Source organism: Acinonyx jubatus, chromosome C1 (assembly GCF_027475565.1).
Source record: "Acinonyx jubatus isolate Ajub_Pintada_27869175 chromosome C1, VMU_Ajub_asm_v1.0, whole genome shotgun sequence".
Lineage (NCBI taxonomy): Eukaryota > Metazoa > Chordata > Mammalia > Carnivora > Felidae > Acinonyx > Acinonyx jubatus.
The window spans coordinates 15,970,890-15,991,878 of NC_069381.1; the positions used below are offsets into that span (position 1 = coordinate 15,970,890).

At 47.8% G+C, this 20,989-nt stretch overlaps 1 protein-coding gene and 1 non-coding gene across 3 annotated transcripts in view; both read left to right on the forward strand.

Annotated features, from left to right (window-relative positions):
• Positions 1–20,989, forward strand: part of LOC106977605 (chymotrypsin-like elastase family member 3B) — a 127,687-nt gene that overhangs the window by 4,046 nt on the left and 102,652 nt on the right. Inside the window, exons 6-8 of one of the 2 annotated variants that reach the window (XM_027060136.2) lie at positions 15–157; positions 764–916; positions 1,597–1,678. The exons of the other annotated variant lie outside the window; for it this stretch is intronic. Coding sequence (XP_026915937.1) covers positions 15–157; positions 764–916; positions 1,597–1,614 — 314 coding nt within the window. The 3' untranslated portion in view covers positions 1,615–1,678. Of the gene's footprint in view, positions 1–14; positions 158–763; positions 917–1,596; positions 1,679–20,989 lie in introns of those variants that run through there. 2 annotated transcript variants of the gene reach the window in all.
• LOC106977653 (uncharacterized) lies at positions 7,924–11,569 on the forward strand. Its single transcript, XR_008292833.1, has 2 exons — positions 7,924–8,518; positions 10,639–11,569. It is a non-coding gene; the product is annotated as an uncharacterized LOC106977653 (transcript).

The window sequence follows — 20,989 nt, forward strand, 5'->3', positions numbered from 1 at the left end:
GGTCTCTCCCGCAGCTGGTGGTCCCCTCCCGGACAAGCTGCAGCAGGCACTGCTGCCCGTGGTCGACTATGACCACTGCTCCAAGTTGGACTGGTGGGGCAGCTCCGTGAAGAAGACCATGGTGTGTGCGGGTGGGGACATCCTCTCCGGCTGCAACGTGAGTCAGCTCGAACTGCGGGGCCCGGGGCTATCTCTGCCGGGGGGGGGGGGGGGGGGGGGGCGGAGAAATCCCACCTGCTGGCCCCGTTCAGCCTCCAGGCCAGGCAGGACTTGGAGGAAGTCAGTGGGGGCCAGACACACCACCCTGGCCTCTGGCTTCCCATCCCAGCTCACGCTGCCTTGACCTGGGGCAAATCACTTGACCCGGTCCTCAGGCTTCCCCATCAGCCCAGTAAGGGATATTGACACCGTGATCTCTAAAGGCACCTTCAACTCCGCGGTCCTGAAGTTACGATAAATCAGTACTATCGTTGTGTTATAAGTGAGGATGAATACTGTTATAACCATCGTGGTAATACTATGGGAACTACCCTTTATTGATTGCTTTCTCTCTGCTAGGGGTTGTGCTAAGATCATATATTTATCATCTCGCTTAATTCCTACAAGATCCGGTAGGACAGATGTTAGTCTGTTACAAACAGGCCAACTGGGGCTTGGAGAGGTCAAGTAACACAGGGGTTTCTCAGAATCCCCAGAGCCACAACCAATCCCTTCAATCCCACACATGGCAGCTCAACTCCCCACCGCTCTCTGGCAATTCCAGGGTGACTCTGGAGGACCCCTTAACTGCCCCACAGCAGACGGCTCCTGGCAGGTCCACGGTGTGACCAGTTTCGTTTCTGCCTTCGGCTGCAACACCCTCAAGAAGCCCACGGTGTTCACACGAGTCTCGGCCTTCAATGACTGGATCGAGGAGGTGAGCGGGACAGGCCGAGCAGGAGGGCCCCCATGCTGGCTCTTCTGAGATGTTGAGAGGTGCCGGGGCTGAGTGGGGACAGCAGATCCTGAGGAGGGGCTGAAAGGATCCCAGAAGGTCAGGAGTGGAGGGGCCCCTGGGCACATTCCAGAGGGCTTGGGGGATGTTCTCTGCTCTGGTGTGGCCCCAAGGACCTCAGTGGCTCTGAACTACAGCTGAACTTCCTTATCTCAACAAGTGTTTGTGAGATACAGGTCTTTGCTTGTCCTGAAAGATAGAGTGATGTGTCAAAGGGCTGCTCGCGGTGAAGAAATGATCACATGAGCAATCATCATGAAACGTGGGGAGAGCTGTGACTGGATGTTCAGGCCCCAGTGAAAGCACTAAACCTTATCTGGGAATGAGTGGTCAGGGAGGGCTAATAATGTTCATGACAACATTTATAAACTACTTAAACATCCTTAGTTAGTCGTTTCATCAACCCCCCCATGAGATGAGTACTAAGATCACTCCCATTATACAGACGAACACACTGAGGCTCAGAGAGGTCAAGTCACCCTCCTCACACAGCTAATGGTGGCATGGCTGGAAATTGAACCCGGTTCCATATGGCTTCAGAATCTGTGCTCCTAACTAGACTATGCTGAATCTCCTCCCTTTTTCTATGGCTTTTTTTCTAGGTCATGTCAAGCCACTAGAACCGAGGCCTTGGTGGCAATGCACGTTCTTTGTAAAAAATAAAGATCTCTCAGAAAACCCCAACGTGAGTCTTTCTTCCTTCTTTGACTCATCTGTTCCCTTCCAGGCTGTCCCTAAAATCTTAGATCTGTTATGTAGAGTCAAGACCAGATACAACCCTCTCATTTGAGAATGAGAAAAAAAAAAAAAATGAGGCCCAGAGAGAAGAAAGGAGTTGCCGTGTCGAGTGACCAGCCATCCCAGTTTGCCTGGACTGAGGGGGTTCCCAGGGCACAGAACTTTCAGTGGTAACAGGAGGAGAGTCCCAAGAAGTCGGTCATCCTATACAGCCACACACTGGCTTTTCGATGCAGCATGAAAACATGGTAGAAAAAGTGAACTTGCCAGGCCCTTGGGGGGCTCACGGTGGAGTGGCATGGGCCACGTGTTTTCTTCTCCCGCTGTGGGCTAGGAAAGGAGGGCTGTGGTCATTCATTCATTCGTTCGTTCACTCAACAAGCATTCATGGCCTCAACAGGAGCCATCCTCTGCTCCTGAGGAGGGCTCAGGGGGGAAAGACGACATGGTTCCTGCCTTGAAACAGCTCATTATTTAGATAGAAATGAGCACATCAGAATCATTCATTAAACATTTACGAGGCACCTTTTTTGGCAGCAAGGGCAGAGGTGGGGATTCAGATGTGAGTAAAACAACTTTGGGAGCCCTTGCTGCAGAAGCCCACGCAGAAGCACGCACGATGCCACAAGTGGGGTCGGAGCCCAGTGTGCTGGTGCTGAGGTCCGAAAGGCTGCTGCCCTGCAGCCCAGAGCAACATACAGACAACTGAATTTCTGGGGCGCCCAGGGGGGCTCAGTCGGTTCAGCGTGTGACTTTGTCTCAGGCATGATCTCACGGTGTGTGGGTTTGAGCCCCACATCGGGCTCTCTGCTGTCAACATGGAGCCTGCTTGGGATTCTCTCTCTCTTCCTCTCTCTCTGTCCCTCCCCCACTCTCTCTCTCTCAAAATAAATACATAAACTTTCAGAAACACACACACACACACACACACACAACTGAATTCCTTTATTCATGTTCCTCCTGAATGCCATGAAAGCAAACGTGAGCCCAGCAAGGACACATATTTATAATTTTTAATATTAGTCTTTGTACCCTTTAATGTTACTCATTGTTCTCTGAGTACTCAGAGGACATCATCCTCACGGCTGTGATAATGCGTCCTCTAGCTAGCACTGTTTTTCCTTTGGGGCCCACGGTGGGCTAGTTCTCGCCTGCCCCTGGGGAGGTGGGTTTGGCCATGTGGCCTGCTCTGGCCGAGGTGAGGTTTTGAGAGGTGGGACGATTTGCTGAGCTCTCTTTCCCTCTGCCATGGCAGCTGGTGGCTGCAGGTCAGCTTGGTCCCAGAGTGAGGAGACGTGGAGCAAAGCCTGCAGTGACCCCTGACAGATATGCAGCACAAGCAGGAAATAAACTCCGTGGTTACAGGCCACTAAGATTTGGGGTGTTGGTTACAGTGGCATTGACCTAACTTATCCTTACTGATGAAATGAATTTGGGTATTTATCCTTCCGCTCCTTCCACTCCACGTTGCTACGTATTTTTCACCAACCATATAATATCTATATACAATGTACTGCATTGTTTGGTTTTTAAAAATACAGGCAGAGCTTCATGCTGTACATATTATTCTGCAACTTGGTGCTTTCACCCGACATTGTTTCTTTCCTTCTTTCTCTTTTTAAATCCAAATTAGTTAACACACAGTGTAATAATGGTTTTAGGAGTAGAATTCAGCGATTTGTCACTCACATGTAACACCCAGTGCTTGTCCCAACAAGTGCCCTCCTTAATGCCCTTCCCCTACCCACCAACATTATTTCTTGAGGCCCATGCTAATTTATATATTTCTAGTTCATTGCTGCTGGTCTTGAAGAGGATCCTATTGCACAACACTATTATCCTCCCCCCGCCCCCCCCCCCCCCCCCCACGGATGGACATTTACAGCAAGGCCAATTTTTACGATTACAAACAGCGCTTCAGCAAACGTCCTTGGACAAATCTCCAGGTGCGAATGTACAAGAGTTTCTCTAGGGTATATTCCAGGAAATGGAATTACTGGGTGGGAGGGGGTGCTCATTTTCAATTTAACCAATCGCCAAGTTGCTCTCCACAGTAACTGTATCAACAGTACTTCTTAAAATTGTCTTTCTTTTTTTTTCTTTTCCCGCCCACGGTCCCCACACATGACAACTGCCCTCCCTCCCCTGCTTTTCTCCGTACCCACTCTTGGACCCTGAGTTCTTTCCCACAGAAACTCTCCTCCTCCAGCCCTTAGCCCCCCACTCCGGCTCCCACAAAAGCCTAAGAACTCGTCTGGCAAGGCCAGCATGAGGGCAAGGGAGGAACGGGAGTCAAGCAGGGAAGAGACCTCAGCATCACAGGGGTGTGGGGGGAGGAGGGGAGAAAATGGTGCAAAGTGGGGCATGTGGTGATCATTTGTGTCGAGTCAGACAGATGGCGCCAGGTGACATATGTAACAGTCACATGCTGTCAAGGCACAACAGGGTCGCAAAAGCTGAGTATCTACTTCTTCCCAGTGGGTCCTTCCGTGACCTTGGACAATTTTCCAAAGTAGTTTTAGGACAAAGGGCATTCAGACCTGGAAAATTCCACTCTGTGGCTGGGAAGTAGGCCGTCACGGGCCCTCCACCCCGCCTCAGGATGGGGCCAAGAACTGCCAACACCCTTCTCATGTGTGGGCAACGGGGAGTTAGGAAATCTTGCCTAAAAGTGCCAACAGTTTCAGCAATAAGTTAATGCTCTTTTTTTAATCTCCAAGTCTTGACAATTCAAATCCTTTAAAAACCATATAATCAATCATTTTTTAAATGTTTATTGATTTTGAGAGAGAGAGAGAGAGAGAGAGAGAGAGAGAGAGAAACAAGTGAGCTGGGGAGGGGCAGGGAGAGAGGGAGGGAGAGAATCCCAAGCAGGCTCCATGCTGTCAAGCACAGAGCCCGACACAGGGCTCTCACACACAAACCATGAGATCATGACCTGAGCCAAAAATCAAGAGTAAAAGATGCTGAACTGACGAGCCACCCTAGGCGCTCCAATAATTTAATTTTTTGAGTAATGATTAGAGTGTCAATGCCAACGACTCTGTGTGTGTGTGTGTGTGTGTGTGTGTGTGTGTGTGTGTGTGTGTTTTCTAAATCATGAGGAAAACCCACCTTCTGAAAAAGCACAATGTCAATACTTGAATTCCCTCGGAAAATATAAAGGATCGGTGCTGCATTCCCTTCTCTTTAATCAAAATGTGTCGACAATTTTGTTCTCATTCAAAACTCATTCAAATGTCAATACATTTTTCTTAGAAGAGTCAGCAATGCCATTCTCTTTTCCTTTTTCATAACATTAATCTTGGTTACATGTTAGGAACTTCCCTTTTGGGAGATTTAAAAAAAAACACTCACATTCCCACACCCGTTACACAGCTACCGCTATAATTTTGGTATGCTTCCTTCCATTTCTTTTTCTTTACATTCATTAGACTTATCAACAGCTGGATTCAATGGGCACAGATTGAGCACCTTTGGGTATTCTGTGGCAGGCATGGGCAGAAGAAGATGGGCAGACCCAAACTTGGGCCAGGCCCTTGATGTGCCCAGAGTCTGGCTGGGAATCTGACAGGTACACCCAAGCGGGGCTGGAGGCTTAACTCAGTGTTCTAATGAAGGCTCAGAGTGATGCGGAGCCCAGGGGGCTGGGGTCACCTTGGGATGGGAAGACTGGAGCCCTGGATGGCCCTCACATCCAGATGATTGAGACGTCAAGAGATTCCTGTCAAATGTGAATCTTTCTTTTGTCAATTAACACCAAAGACATAGTTTTGAGAAACTTTGCTGTTTGAGATCGGGTCAGTGAGATGAAGAATCCTACTCTTGTCTAGTGGGTCAGAGCCAGATTTGACACAGAGAAGCAGCGTGGATTACCACCCCAGGTGCAGAGCTTCAGACAAGAGATTTTGGACACAACGGTCCATATTTATCTTAACTTTGCAGTGTCCAAGGAAACACAGCTATGAATCCACTTCTGGTCTCAAGCTAGATGTTAACCTCTTTCTACAAGACCAAGTTTGCCTTGAGCCTGTCAACACTGCTTCGTTTCAATTTCACCTAAATTCCAAAGTTCCCCCAAATCCTACAATAATAACCCTGTTTCTTCCTTTCTTTCATGAGACACCCCATGGTTTCTCTGGATGCTTGTGGCATGAAGTCAATAAACTTAACTTTGTTAAACTATACCTGTGTCCCTGGTGGTCTTCACCAGGCTGGCTTTATCATAAAATTCAAGCCTTCTCTGTTCATTCACTCACTCATTGAGTCATTCAACAGATGTCCACCCAGCCTATGCTCAGCTTCAGGTGCTGGAGACATGGGGACAGGACAGTCAAGGTCTTTGGCCTTGTGGCCACTGCCTAGTGGGCTAAATAGAAAATAAACAGATAATAACAATACAGATTGACAGGCTATAAAGGGATTGCATGGGTGCCTTTAGAAGAGGGGGGACAGCAAAGGTTGCTCGAGAGAGGCAACATTTGAACTGGATCCTTGATGAACAGATGTCAGGAAAGAGCACCACAAGCAGAGTCACCAAAGAGGTGACGATGAACTTCCTGGGTTTGCAAAATAATTACAAGGCCACTGTGCCTGGAGCAGTGAGTGAACAGGAGGATGGGGAAAGATGAGGAATGTGGGGCAAAGTGCAAAGTTTACATTTTATCCTGAGTGATACAATAATCTTACACGAAGCCACAACATATAAACTTTTCATATAAATTTATAAACCTTTAAAATCGGAGCTGCTCTGGGACTTAAACCATCCCCTACCCCCACTGCACCCCAGCAGTTTCCTGAAGCATTCCCCGGGAACCTAAGAATGGGATGGGGTGGGGTGTACAACTGGAAGTCTTTAATGTAGTCCAACCCTCTCATTTTATAGATGGGGAAACCAAGGCTGAGAGGGAGTGAAACGTGGAAACTACCCTGTAGGGGTGAGTGGGGGAAGGGTCCACAGTGGTGGAGGTAGGGGTGGGGCCATAGCAAGGAGCCTGGTTATCCAACCACCAGCTGGAGAACCTGGCAATCTAGGGGGTTACTAACCAGCAGTGGCAGTGTAGACAAAAGGCACATCTTCTCTTCCCCAGCGACATTGGTTGGGAGTGGGGTGAGGTGGGGGGTGTGAGAGGTTAGGGAGAGGGGTAGAGAGGGTTGGGAGGTGGTGATAACCCGGGAGGGGTCTTTGGAGTGCCCCTCTTAATTCCCTAGCATGTCCCATTTGGATACGGCAAATGGGAGGAGAGCCGGCTGGGCCACCTGAGTGCCTTGTCCTTGGCCAAGTCCCTTCCCCTTCAGGGTTAAGACCGACGTGGAAGGGCTGCCTTAGCATCTTTGCACTTCCTCTTACGTGCTGTGCTATTTTGACATGTGTGCCCCCAACTCAACTCCAGGCTAAACCCAGACTCAAACCAGCTAAGTGTGACTTCAAAACTTCAATTCTTAACCGTCAGCAATTGGAAAGTCTCGGGGGGAAGAGGGACACAGGGCTGAGACCGAGCTTTCTATACACAGGATCTTCCCCTGGACAGAAGGAGAAACGCACGTGGCACATGCCCACTTCTGTCTGGGTCCACGGACGCAGGGGTACTTATTAGACTGTGCCCACCGCCTCACGTGGAGTGATTGCACGGGACGCCACACAGGATCGCGGTTTCCAAACAGCAGCCACCCAGCCCTCTATGTTGGTTTCTTTCCTCTGGGTGGTGCAAAGAGTCAAGGGTGTAACCTCAGGGTGGGGCGCTGAGTCAGCTGCGGGCCGGCTCCTGGAGTGTCTCAATTACCGTTTCAACTTCTTTTCATTTTGCAGCTGGGCAAACTGGGGCTCAGAGAAGCAGAGAACTTCCCAGAAGCCGAGAGGCTGCCTAGGCAGTACCCACAGCTCCACGCGGTAGGAAGGCCTGAGGCTTGAAGAAGGCCCAAAGCCCACCACGGGTTAAAACCATGGAGCTACGAAGCACCACCGGGCCCTAGAGAGACCCCCTCTACCCTATCCCTCCCCCCCCCCCCGCCCCGTTCACTTCTAACTTCCGGCGGGCCGCCACTTCCGGTTCCGGCGGCGGGCTACAAAGCTCTGCGCTGGGTAGTTGGTTTCCTTTCCTCGGAGTCGGTTTCGGGCTTCGAGTCTGGTCGCCAGGCGCCCCCGCCCCCGTTGCCCCCTGCCCTCCGAGGTGCCACCTGCGCAGGTGAACGCTCCCTCCCTTCTTCCCTCCCGCCCGTCACTCCTTCCCCGGCGCACGATCTGTGGGGAGCCGGGGGCCGCGGCGGCGGCGGCGGCGGCCGCTTTCGGAGCGGGGAAGCCCTGCTTTGCGGGTCTGCGGGCTGTCCGGGCTGGCGTGGCTCAGGGTCTCGCTGCAGTCCGGGAGGAGGAGGTCCTGGTTTGGAGCCCCAGAAGCGCTTTTTCCGGCCCCACCTAGGCCCCCTGAGCCGCGCCCATATGGTGGGAGGAGCCCGACGCAGCTCCCCGCCTAGAAGCCGGGAATTTTCTACGCGGTTGAGTAGCCCCGCCACCTCCTGGCCTTGTGATCTTGGGCAAATCCCATCTTGTCGAGCCTCAGTTTGTTTACTTGCGAATGAAAATGTCATCCTGGGTTATCGGGAGGATTGCTTGGATGAGGGACAGCTTCCGCAGAGCGTTTGGCCTGTAAAATTCAACAAATAACATCGGCTGCTGCTGTTGCTAACAGAGACGGCCGGGGCAGTAGAGAGTCGTGTGGACAGTTGAGAGTGGCTGAGAGGATCACGTAGAAGAGAACGTGAAATGCTCAGCACAGTGTCAGCTAGGAAGTAAGTGCTCAGTAAATAGGAATTATTAACTGATGAGGGTAAGCATTGTGTCTGGTCATTGGGTTTCTAAAACTGATAGGATTTATAAGCGGGGTGAGGCGTAGAGTTGGTCCATGTTTCAGAGCCAGCCTTGAGAACTGGCCTGACAATGGAGACTATTCTTAGAAGTCCGGGTTGTAAACACCTCTGGTGCTAAGAGCTAGAAGAATTAGTAAAAGGGTGTTTTCCTAAGTGGGTTAGGGGTTTTTTACTCAGAAAGGTTTTGGGCAGGAGGGGAATGTTTGCTTCCTCTTGAGTTGTTATGAAAGTAAGACGTGGTTGTAGTTAAAAAGAACGCAGTATAGAAAGCTATGGAATGAAAAATGTTTCTGTCTTCTCTCCCTGCCCCTAAGAAGTAAATATAATTGAAGGTGTTTGTGGATAGATCAGGCCATGTATGCTTATGTGTATGTATTTTAATTTCCTCAGGTGGGGTCATATTACACGTAGTGATCTGCATCTTGGGTGCCGTGTCGTGGACGTGTGGATGTATCAGCACTCACAGGCTGACTTCATTCTTTATAAGGCTGCACTGTATTTTCTGCTGAATGGTTGACGATACTTTAATTATTTCCCTGTTCATGGTCAGTTAGGTTGTTCCCAGGATTTTGCTTTCTCACATTCCATCCAACCTTTCTTTGACTAAATATTTCCTTTTTATCCAAGGTACCCCTGAGTTATGGGGCTATTTTGCTTTGATCCTCATTCACTCTAGGTTAGTAACAACTTCCTTTTGGGGAGAGTACACTCTGTTGATTGAACAAAAACCCAGATAATGTGGGAAGAACAGGTGTACTCCAGGAGTATCCAAACTTCAAGGTCTAGAATCGGTACAAGGCTCCTAGAAAATGGGTCATGGAACGTTTAGAGAAGAGGTGACTAGGCACTGAGAACTAGTTAATGCGAAGCAGCTGGTCAGTGTTGGTGATTGTTGGCCTCTGTCGGTTGTTACCCAGGAAACTGGTTTGAGAGATTGAGGGAGGGATTTTAAACATGGACACTTCTGCCACGTGGACTAAGGAGGGATTCGTTCTTGGGGGAAGGAGTTTGTTCATGAAAAAAGAGACGGTCTTTGAAAACTGACCACTATTCTAGGAGTTACACTCTTCGATTGGACATACCCTGATACAGAAATTAATTTGGTCATTACTGTCACTTGAAGTCTCTCTCTCTCTCTCTTTAGATAACATAGATTGTGGTTTTCCTGTAAATAACCCTTCTCTTGGACTGGGGCCCTAACCCAAATGAAGCAAAGCCTTTTTTTTTTCTGGCATTTTACAGGTACTTGGTGCGCCTCTCCCCCCTTCCCCACTACGTCTGGTTTGCTGACAAGCATCCCAAGAGTTGGGAGTCTGCACTACCAGGATTCTGACTAGGTCAGTTTCCTGTACACTGAGTAGAGGAACTTAAGATCTTAATCTTAACGTGGAAGCTTTTCTTTTCTAGTCTTTTCTTTCTTTTTTTGTGAAGAGGGGGCTTAGGCTCCACCCTGATGGTAGCTCCCAAAGTGCTTTTAAACCTTGTTACTCTTTGATCATGAAAGAGATGGGGAGGTGGGGTAGAAAAGACCGCAGAGTAGATGTAAATGAAGGGTAGATGTACATGAACAGACTTTTATCTCTTACAGTTTAGTCCTTTCTCATAACTTGCTTTTGGTCATAACATAACTCCATAAAAGACATTGGAGGACGCAAACACCCTGGTTTTAAACATTTTTCCCCCCTATAAAACATATGCATACATAGTTCTCTGTTTTAACATAATGTAAAATACTTTGTAATGCGGGGAAAATGGGTGAAAGATTGTGTAGAAGGTTCTCTAGCTAGCGAGGCCAGTGCTCTCCATCCTTTGTGCTTTGAGAATCTACAGTCTTCATTTTGGTAAACCACTGACACATTTTTCTCCGTTGTGTCAATTGATCCAGAAGAAACAAAAATAGAATTTCTAGGACCTTTATTAAGAAACCCTGTTAAGATTGGAAAGCGGATGGAACCTGGATCTGGACCAGATCCGTGAGATCAAGGTGGTTTTAACAGTCTCTGGGGTCTGTTTCGCTGAGCCTGTCTTTTCTCTGTGTTTAGGAGTCGGAGACATCCTTTTCCAGAGTCCCAGAATGGAGACTGAAGGGTACTTAGAGACACAAAGAAATAGAGAAGTCCAGAATGATAAAATAAGGCCACCATCAAATGAGATGGTGGCCGAGGAGTCAGAAGTTGTCCTCATATCGGCTCCCCAGGTCCAGGTTCCGCGAGAGCCTTCCGGGCTTCCACCAGAGAGCCTCGATGAAGACTCTGTCGAAGACCTTGAGACCATGCCACGAAGGAATCGTCCCAACGCTGCAGCCTCCAGGCAGAGGTTCAGGAAATTCCGCTATGAGGATGCAGCCGGGCCCAGGGAGGTCCTCCGACATCTGCAGGAGCTTGCTGGACAGTGGCTGAGACCCGATATTCACACAAAGGAGCAGATTGTGGAGATGCTGGTGCAGGAGCAGTTCCAGGCTGTCCTGCCCGAGGAGCTCCGAGCTCGGGCCCAGAGATGTCAGCCCGGGGTCAGAATCACCGGCTGAGTCCTGCCGCCGGGTCCTTGCTCAGCCTGCGCGTGAGAAGTCACCGGAGGTGCTCGTTGTTGTTGCAAGAGCCAGTCGCGGTCATGGGGAAATGTGAGCCTCGGTTTTTTTGAGCTTGGCTTTGACTAGTTGTAATAATCCGTCAAAACCCATGTCTGGACCTCCCTCTGGCTGAGGCAGCTCTAATTCCGGGGACTGAGCTCCGGAAAGAGCTTCTCTACCCTCCTGTTAGGACAATCAGCCTGTTGCTTGTTTTTGCTCTGCCGAATGCCTCCTTTTTTGCACTTTCTGACATGCTTTAATATATTGTTATGTATCCAAAGAGCTAATCGCTTCAACTTTCAGAATTCTTGATTCTTGCTGTGGTGGCATGAATGGAAGCTTCTGTAACCCCATCCAGTAAACTCGTTTGAGACGCCCTTGAAATATTAAAGTTTGGTCCTTAATCACAGTGTCCTGTGGTGATTTACCAGTTTAGCTCTTTACTCAGCATTTGAGAAAGGTGAGACAATTATCAGGAGTAGATGTGAGCTAGACATAAGATAGGAACAGCCCATGCCTTTGTGTTATTCAGATTTTTTTTTTTAATTTTTTTTTTTTTTTTTTTTCTTAGAGAGTGAGCCAGGGGCACAAAGAGAGAGGGAAGGGGAGAGAGAAAGCGGGGCTTGTGCTTACCCGCTGTGGGACTCCAGGCACCCCAGAATTTTTTTTAAGTTTATTTATTTTGAGAGAGAGCCCGAGAGTTCACAAGTGGGGGTGGGGAGCAGAGAGAGGGAGAAAGAGAATCCCAAGATCATGACCTGAGCTGAAATCAAGAGTCAAGACGCTTACCGGACCGAGGCACCCCCAGTCAGAATTTAAATTAAAACTGAGGGATCGGGGCGCCTGGGTGGCTCAGTCCGTTGAGTGTCCGACTTCGGCTCAGGTCATGGTCTCACGGTCTGTGGGTTCGAGCCCCACGTCACGCTCTGTGCTGACAGCTCAAAGCCTGGAGCCTGCTTCAGATTCTGTGTCTCCCTCTCTCTCTGCCCCTCCCCTGTTCATGTTCTCTCTCAAAAATAAATAAACTTAAAAAAAATGGATAAAACAAGGTCCTAAGAGGTAACTCTTACACGGATCTGTTTGATTTGTTCTTGATCCATTTCCATCACTGTTCTATAGTTTGTCTCCCCTCAGAACTCACTCTACAGCCGTTTGACTGTTCTCTTCTGCTCTTCCTGAAACAGGGCATCCTGGCTTTGTGTGTGTGGGGACCTGTGCCCCAGCTGACCGCTGAGAGAGCAGTTGCTGTGGTTGGGACAGGCAGACATTAAAGGGCAGTTGCTTTTCCTGAGCGTGACCCAGTCTTGAGGAACCTTTCTGCCTCTGTGGCCTGGCTCTTGGATTTGTACATCTGCTCCTGGAACCAACTTGGTGCCAATTCAGAAACTAATCTTTGGTCGAGGGACCCGTTAGCTCCAAGCTGGAAATCCTGTTTATTCTGCTGGTGTTTTAATAACTTGCCGAGCCCATGGGACTGGTCTAGAAGCTAGGCTACAACTATAAAACCCAGAATTAAGGAAATGTATAATTTTTGAGGGGAGAGGAAGACCTCGAGCTATATTGGTAGGATCGCTTAAGTAAAACTAGTCTTCCCTTTTTGGTATCTGGTTTTGAGATAGCACTAAGAAAACACGTTTCCTATTTTAAAAATACGCTAACAGCAGAGAAGGGAGGAAATAGCCAAGTTAGGGAAGTGAGATTGCAACTGAACTTAAGCAGATCACTGGATGGAATCCCACCTTGAGCAAAAAAGCCTGGAAATTCTTGGGGAGTAGAGAACATACAGAATAGTGAGCTGTGCCTTTTATTGACTAAATTAAGCTTTTCTCTCTTTTTAAAACTTTTATTTTAAAGTAATCTCTACACCCAATGTAGGGCTCGAACTCACAACCCTGATATCAAGAGTCGCACGCTCTGCTGACTGAACCAGCTGGGTGCCCCTTAGGTTAAGCTTTCCTACCTCTAAGTAAAATTTAAGGTTGGCAAAGGAATTTGTAACTGTGACGGGGTCAGAATATCTCCAATATTTCAGTTTGTTCGGAGCATCATGAAGGTATTCCTATTAGTCTGCAGGGATCAGGGACTCCCGATGTTAAGAATTTCCTGGCCAGTACCAATTTCTCAGCTGCTTCGATCTAGAATACAGTGTGTAAGTAAACAGCCGACTTTACAGGAGGACCAAAAAGTTACCACCTTAGGGATTTTATGGCCCTGAGGTGTCCTGAGTTGAGTGACCTTAGCACAGATTTTCTCAACATTGGCAGTTTGAGGCCAGACGGTTCTCTCTTGTGGGGGCTTGTCTTGTTTATTATAAGATGTTTAGCAGCATCCCTAGTCTACTCACCAGATGCCAGTAGCACCCCACTGATGAAACAACCAAAAACGTCTCCAGACATTGCCAAATGTTCCTGGGGGCAAATTTGCCCCTAGTTGAGAACTACCGGTTTAACAGGACAGTTCAGTTCATCACAGATTTGCCACAGATGACCCTTAATGTGGAATTGAGGAAACTGTAGGAACAGTGGTATAAATTTGGTTTCATATTGGGGTGTCTGGCTGGTTTGGTTGGTGGAGCATGTGACTCTTAATCTCAGGGTCTTGAGTTCAAGTCTCACGTTGGATGTGGAGCCGACTTTAAAAAAACAGGGTTTCAGACCCCCTGCATGTGTTTGGGTAAGGTCATCGACTCTGACAAATCTTAAGTTCTTTGGTACAAAGATTAATATTACACCTCCAACCCCAGCCATTCTACTAACATGATTTACTGTGTACCAGGATCTGGACTAGATGCATTCATGATTCATTTAATCCATACAGTCATCTGACTTTACCTATTCGTATAAATCCACCTGCTTTATAGATGAGAGAACTGAGATTCACCAGTAACACAATATGGCGGATAAATGGTGGAGCTAGAGTCTAAGCCTTGGATATCTGTCCCCCTAGTCTTGGGCTTTTTACATCATGTCTGCAAGTGTGAGTTTAACAAGCATCTCTTGAAAATCTCCTGCATGCAAGATGTTTCTTCTCTGACTTTTCTTCAATTTATCTTACAAGGCAGAGAAACATTTTTTTAGTTTCATTTGATGCAGAAAAAGTATGAAAACAAAAATGGTCCATAATCTCACTTCCCAGGGAATTCCCATTTTTCAAAGCAAAAGATATATTTGCATGTGGACAGAAAAGTCCAACAGTGTAGAAAGGGACAAAAGGAAATTTGATTTGATTGGATAGCACCTTCGTGTGCCAGAGAGCATGAGAAGGAGGGGCAGAGGGAGGGAGGGAAAGAGAGAGCGAGAGAGAGAGAATCTTAAACAGGCTCCACAGCCACTGTGGAGCCCGACCTGGGGCTTGATCCCACAACCCTGGGATCGTGACCTGAGCCAAAATCAAGAGTCGGATGCTTAGCTGACTAAGCCACCCGGGCATCCCTAAAAGGAAAATTTAAAGTCTTTCCCCTAAATTAGCAGTTACATATCCTTCCAAAAATATGAATTCTACAGATGTAAGCACATACCAGACGTATGTGCACAAACACATATATCCTTTTTTTGTTTACACAAAATGCAGACCATGTCCGTTTAGGCTATATATCTTTTTCTTACCCAATAAGTCTTGGGGTCTTTTGCTATCAACATACAGAGATTGGCTTTATTTAAAACTAATTTTAGCAGCCGCTGAGTAGTTCCTTGTATGGCTAAAACCTAGCCTTACACTGTCAGTAAAAAAAAATGTAAGGTCAGGGATTTAGGTATGTCGTCTAACCTCCAAAGCAGAAGAGGTTGAGAGAGGTAAGTGACAGAGCCATGACTCAACCTCCATGTCCTGAAACCAGAACTGATCCAGTTCACAGTTGCCCAGCACTGTCTCCCAGCAACCCTGCGGTACCAGCTCTTTCCCATGGAAGTGAATTTACAGAGGAGATTCTTTGCCCCAAACAAACCCAGTAAGAGGAGAGGCTGCAGTTCATCTCCGTTTCATCTGGCTCCGGCCCCATGCCCTTGCCGTGAGGTCATGCTGCCCGGATATCAAAGAGCAGACTAAGTCCAGTGTGTCAAGGGCTCTGTGGGGATTGGAGAGGACAGCAACTTCCTATCTCTGCTGCCACTCCCCAAGATGATTCCCACGCGTTCTCTGTGCAGCGGCACGACCCAGCTACCCCCAGTGCCTGACGTTGTAATTTCTTTGAGTCCATTTAGAGCCAGGTTCCAAAGAACCCTGAACACTTTAATTCTGTGAGAGGAAGGAGGAGGAAAATGCAGAGCAGCCAGAGACAAATACTTGTAAACTGTCTCCTGTGCCTAATTTTCCCACTGGGATTATTTGGACTCCGAGTTCCACAAAAGAATAATTTCATCTAGCTATTGGTGGCTCGGTGGGTTGAGTGTTGGACTTTGGCTCAGGTCATGATCTCTCCGCTCATGAATTCGAGCCCTGTGTCAGGCTTTGCTGACAGCTCAGAGCCTGGAGGCTGCTTCAGATTCTGTGTCTCCGTCTCTCTCTGCCTCGTGCTGTCTCTCTCTGTCTCTCTCTCTCTCAAAGTAAGTAAACATTAAAAAAAAATTTTTTTAAAAAAGAAAGAAAAATGTTCCTGCCAGATGACTGCTGGTGAAAACGAGTGTTGGGACCACAAGGTAATTCAAGATTCCTAGCAACTGGCTGGTGCCATGGAAAAGTACGTCCTCTATTGGGCAGCTACTCCCTGAGCAGCGTGTGGGTGCCAGGGCCTGGCTGCTGGAGAGGAGGCCAACTCTGCAAGGTGTGGGGGGCTATGAGGAGTCCACCGTGATGGCGGTGGTGGCTGGAGCATTCAAGTGTAACTGGCCCTTCCAGGAGCATCATGTGTGGTCAGTTTCCACAGGCAGCTTAGTTCAATGCACTTGACAATGGCTTAACTATTTTGCTAAGCATTTTCCACCCACTGCCAGGCATTTATTGGACATTTTCCCTTGGTCTGGAATGCCTCTCCCCATGCCTCCCCCAATCTGCCAACCTACTCCTACTCATTCTTTGTGACATAAATAGGCATGGTCACCTTCGTGAAGCCTTCTTTGATTTCTGGATTGAACTGACATCAGAGGCCCTCCTGTGAGCTCCTTTAACACCCTGGCTTTAGTTCTTTAGTCCTGTTCAGTCAGAAAATGTATGTTGTGTACCCCCTATGTCATGTTGTATTCCAAGTATCACTGTGGTATAGCGTCCACTCTGTCCCCAGTCAGATCATGAGCTCCATCAAGAGGGAATCTGTATGTTCTTGGCCTCCAACCCAGGGCCTGCCCATGATGGATCCTCAAGGAACAGTTTGATTTTTGTAGGAGACACATGACTGCCGCCTGGTTGAAGGCTCTTCCTTCTAGTGAACACAGATAACTAGAATTCATGGGAGACAATGGGAGGGGGCAGGTGGGAGGGCTGGGGATGGAAGTAAACAAAACAAAACAAAAAAAGGAAAGCCTTCACCGGGTGGCTGGCTTCCCTCTCTGTTCTGCACCTGACCTTGCAGTGAGGCGAAGTTAACTGCCCTTGGCTGGCTCTGCTTGAAAGCTGGTGGGGCCCCTCCGGTGCCTAGCAACATCGTGAAGGTCCAGAATGGTGATTTAGAAGCTGGGTGTGTCCCCTGGGCAGGAAGCCACCAACACCACCAAAGCTGGCTGCTTTCACTTCCTCTGAGCCAAAACTCCGCCTTCAAGTGGGGCCAGTGCTTAAGTGTTGGCCCTGTCTTAGCACAAATTGGAGGTTCTGGCAAAGATAACTCCAGCACTTATGAAGTGTGTGATCTCAGACCTCTCTGAGCTTCCGTTCCCACACCTGTCTCATTCCTGCCTTAGTCCCAGCTAGGCTCACCCCTTCCCAGCACCAGAAGCAGAGAAACATTCGATGCATGCTATTGTGGCTGAATCTGCTAGGTTAGGGGAAGATTCAGTCAGTGATTCTCCCCTGTCCCTTTGAGCTTGTTCTGTCTTCTGAGCCCCTCTCTTGAACCCTCCATTTCTAATGTCTACACATTAAATCCTGGTCTTAGCTTCTCGTTCCTTCTATCTCTCTTTTCTGCTTTTTTTTTTAAGTAATTATGATTTTAAAGTAATTTTCAAATAATCTCTACACCAAAAGTGGGGCTCGAATTCACAACCCTGAGGTCAAGAGTCACGCGTTCCACCGTCTGAACTGGCCAGGTGCCCCTCCTCTCTGCTCTTTTTTTTTTTTTTTCTTTTTTTGTTAATGTTTACTTATTTTTGAGGGGGGGAGGGGCAGAGAGAGAGGATGACACAGAATTCAAAGGAGTATGACCGCTCTGAGCTGTCAGCACAGAACCTGACAGGGGGCTCGAACCCATGGGCTGTGAGATCATGACCTGAGCTGAAGTTGGATCCTCAACTGACTGAGCCAACCAGGTGCCCTCCTGCTTTTCTTATCTGCAGCCATTAAATCTCATCATCAAGACGCACAAAAATTCTACACCTCTTAAAAAAAAAATCACAAGTGGTTTGGTTTTTAGGTCAATACTATTGTTGAAGTGACCTTTAATTTTTTTTTAATTTAAATATAACATGCATCCTGGAAATTGTATCACTGGATGAATTTGTACAAAGTGAGCATACCCCTATAACCACCTTGCAGATGAAGATACAGAGAATAACTAGCATCCCAGAAGACTTCCTAGGTCCTTTCCTAGTCAGTAATCCCCCGAAAGGTAAGCTATTGTGATTTCTATTGGCATAGAGCAGTATTGCCTGTTTCTGAACCAAGTGGAATCCTACAGTGTATATCGTTTTGTGTCTGTCTTCTTGTGTTCAACATTATGTGTATGAGACTCATCTACCCCCCTGACATCCTGCTTTTCCATGCCTGTGTACCTGCACATGCCTGTTCTTTCTGGCAGTGATCAGCGTGGCCTGCCCTGGCCCTTTAGATTTAGATCAAACCTTGCTCCCTTGGGAAACCTTCCCTTATCAGCTCTGGGTTTGAACCTCAGCTCTTTCACCTGCCAGCTGTACAACTTTAGGCAAGTGCTACTAACCTCTTCATGCCTTGTTTTTGTTGAAGATAATAGTTTCTATATTCCAGAGTTCTTGTGAATTTCCAGTGAGTTAATACATGTTAAATACTTAGAACAATGCCTGGAGCATAGGAAGTACTTAGTAATTGTTAAGTATGTAACTCTTTTTTTTTTTTAAGTTTTTTAATGGTTTTTTATTTATTCTTGAGAGAGAGAGCATGAGCGAGGGAGGGGCAGAGAGAGAGAGGGACACAGAATCTGAAGCAGGCTCCAGGCTCTGAGCTGTCAACACAGAGCTCAACATGGAGCTCGAACTCACGAGCTATGAGATCATGACCTGAGCCAAAGTCAGATGCTCAACCAACTGAGCCACCCAGGCGCCCCAAGTATAACTCTTTTGAATATTCTGCTTTTCTTGTTCTGCTAGATACTTGTGCATACCTCTGTCCTCGCACTTTTGATTATTGTTTGTCCCACTATGAGACCTTAACTCCTTGAGTAGAGATTATGTCTTCATTCATTGCATTTCTTCAACAGGTAATTAGACTACATTCTAGCACCGAGGGTCCAGTGGTGGAAAGAAGACCCTGAACTTACTTTTTAATGGGGGAGAGAATGATAGTAAGAATACTAAAGGGGTGAGATTGTTTTGGATAGTGATGAGGCTATGAAGGAAATAAAGCAGTGTGGTGTTGTCATGGGTTGGAAGTGCCGCTCTAAGCTGCGTGGGGAGCAGGTCCTCTTAAAGAGGTGATATTTGAGCAAAGATGTGCAGGGTGGAAAGGAGCAGGCTTGTGTAGAGCAGGAGAGCTCAGGACAGCGAGTGCAAAGGCTCTAAGGCAGGCACGGGAAGGTCATTTCTGTCTGAGAAGTTTCAAAGAGGGCAGCATCGCTGGAGCCCAGTGAGTGAGTGCATGGTTCTGAGGACATTGGAGAGGTGGACAAGAACCAGGAGAAAGCATTGAAGAGGTTAAGCAGGGGCATATCAGTTATCTTTGCATGCAAGGTGCCTAGCACATAAAATATTCACTGACTGTTGAATATTGGTCCCAACATGCCAACGTGAACCAATTGGTTCACGTGAGTGATTCTCCGATCGTTTTGAAATTAAGACTTCACTGTACCATGGGCCTCTGGGTTCTTACTAAACCCTACCAATGCAGATGGAGTTGCTCAGTCATTTCTAGACTTTTCTCTCCCCTATCCCATCTCAGGCACCCTTCTTCAGTGACTCAGATTGTCTCCACCAGAGATGTGTAACAGAGATGAAGAGGGCAAGCCTGGGCCAGTTAGAGAAAAGGAAAGTAGAAAACAGGTTTGGTCAGTTCCTCTCCTTTCTCTGACTCCAAGAAGGGTCTAGGTCCCTGAGCTGATGGACTATCGCTTCAGGTACAGCAGCCCTGGCCCCTTGAGGTGTGGCAGGCCGGATCGGGAGCACGTCCGGAATCCTAGCAGCAGAATGGGGCTGCTGACATGACCTGAGCCATGGCCATGACCAGCCAGATGAGGGGAAGACCAACCGGTAAATCAGAAATGGAAGGGTAGGCCTGTGTCTTAAGGATAGGTATCTACCCCTTGGTAACAATAGTGAGACTTCATTTTTGTTTTGTTTATTTCCAACCTTCATTTTTTATGAAATATGACACGTGAGGAAAAGCATGTAAAACAAATGTATAGTACAATGAATAATTATAAAGCAAACATCCACATGTAATCATCACCGAGGTCATGAAATAGACCCCTGCCCACACTGCCCGCCCCCATCCCTCCCAGATTACAACCTCCTTTGGAGGCAGCCAGCAGCCGAATTTTTATAATAATCACTTCCTTACTTTTCTTTATAGTTTTATCACCTATGAATCACACGGAAAGTCTTCAATTAGGACTTTCTCATGTAAATCCTCAGACCGAAGACCACAAAGGAGAACCTCTTTAATGTGGATCCTCGTCTTCTTGAGTAAATCTTGGCAGGCCCCGGGGAGATGGTGGTGGATTTGCGGTCTTCGGCATTTGGCTGAGAATGCAGTTTCGAGACTCCTCTCACTCATTGTGTTTAAGGCACCTGAGGAGCACCGTGAGGGGCGCAAAAGTGCACCCAGAACCGAGTGCGCCCCCGGAGCTTCCGGTAGGGCGGAGAAAGCGCGGATAACATGACAACAGGGCGAAGGTCCGAAGAAATCCTCAGGGAAATGCTACGGGGGTTCAGAAGAAGCAGACGTCAGTTTTGCAGCAAAAAGTAGGGCAGGCCCTGTGGAAAGTGGCAGTGTGCTCGTCCGTGCATTATTTATCAAACATTTTTGGGGGCTGGCAGTGTGCCAGGAAATTAGGTAAAAGGATACAAAAATGAATAAGCTAAGATCCTTGCCTGCTCATGGCTTAATGGTTTAGTTAGCACAGATACAACTGATTTTCATATAGTATGCTTTAAATACGAAGTGTAATAGGAACGATTGGTTGCCTGGGGTTGTCAGGGAAGGTGTAAGAGCTGAGGTCAATGGTGATCCTTGAAGGAGAGACGGATAGGAGTTTGGCAGACGGGGACGCGAACTGCTGAATCTGCGGAAGCACAGAGGTGGGAAGGGACACAAGGTCGCTGTGGGCAAAAGGTCCAGTTCATGGCGGGAAAGAGAGTGGGACTTGATAGGTAGGGTGGATGAGCGGGAAAGGTGTTCTAGGCAAGGGGAACAGCATGAGCAGGAGCACGGAGGCAAGAAATCATCATACCTGCACGTATGATACTAGGTAATTCAGTCTTGCTTCAGCCCACACACAGACAAGGTGTGTGATTGACGGCGTGATGGTTAATTTTAAACGTCAACGTGACTGG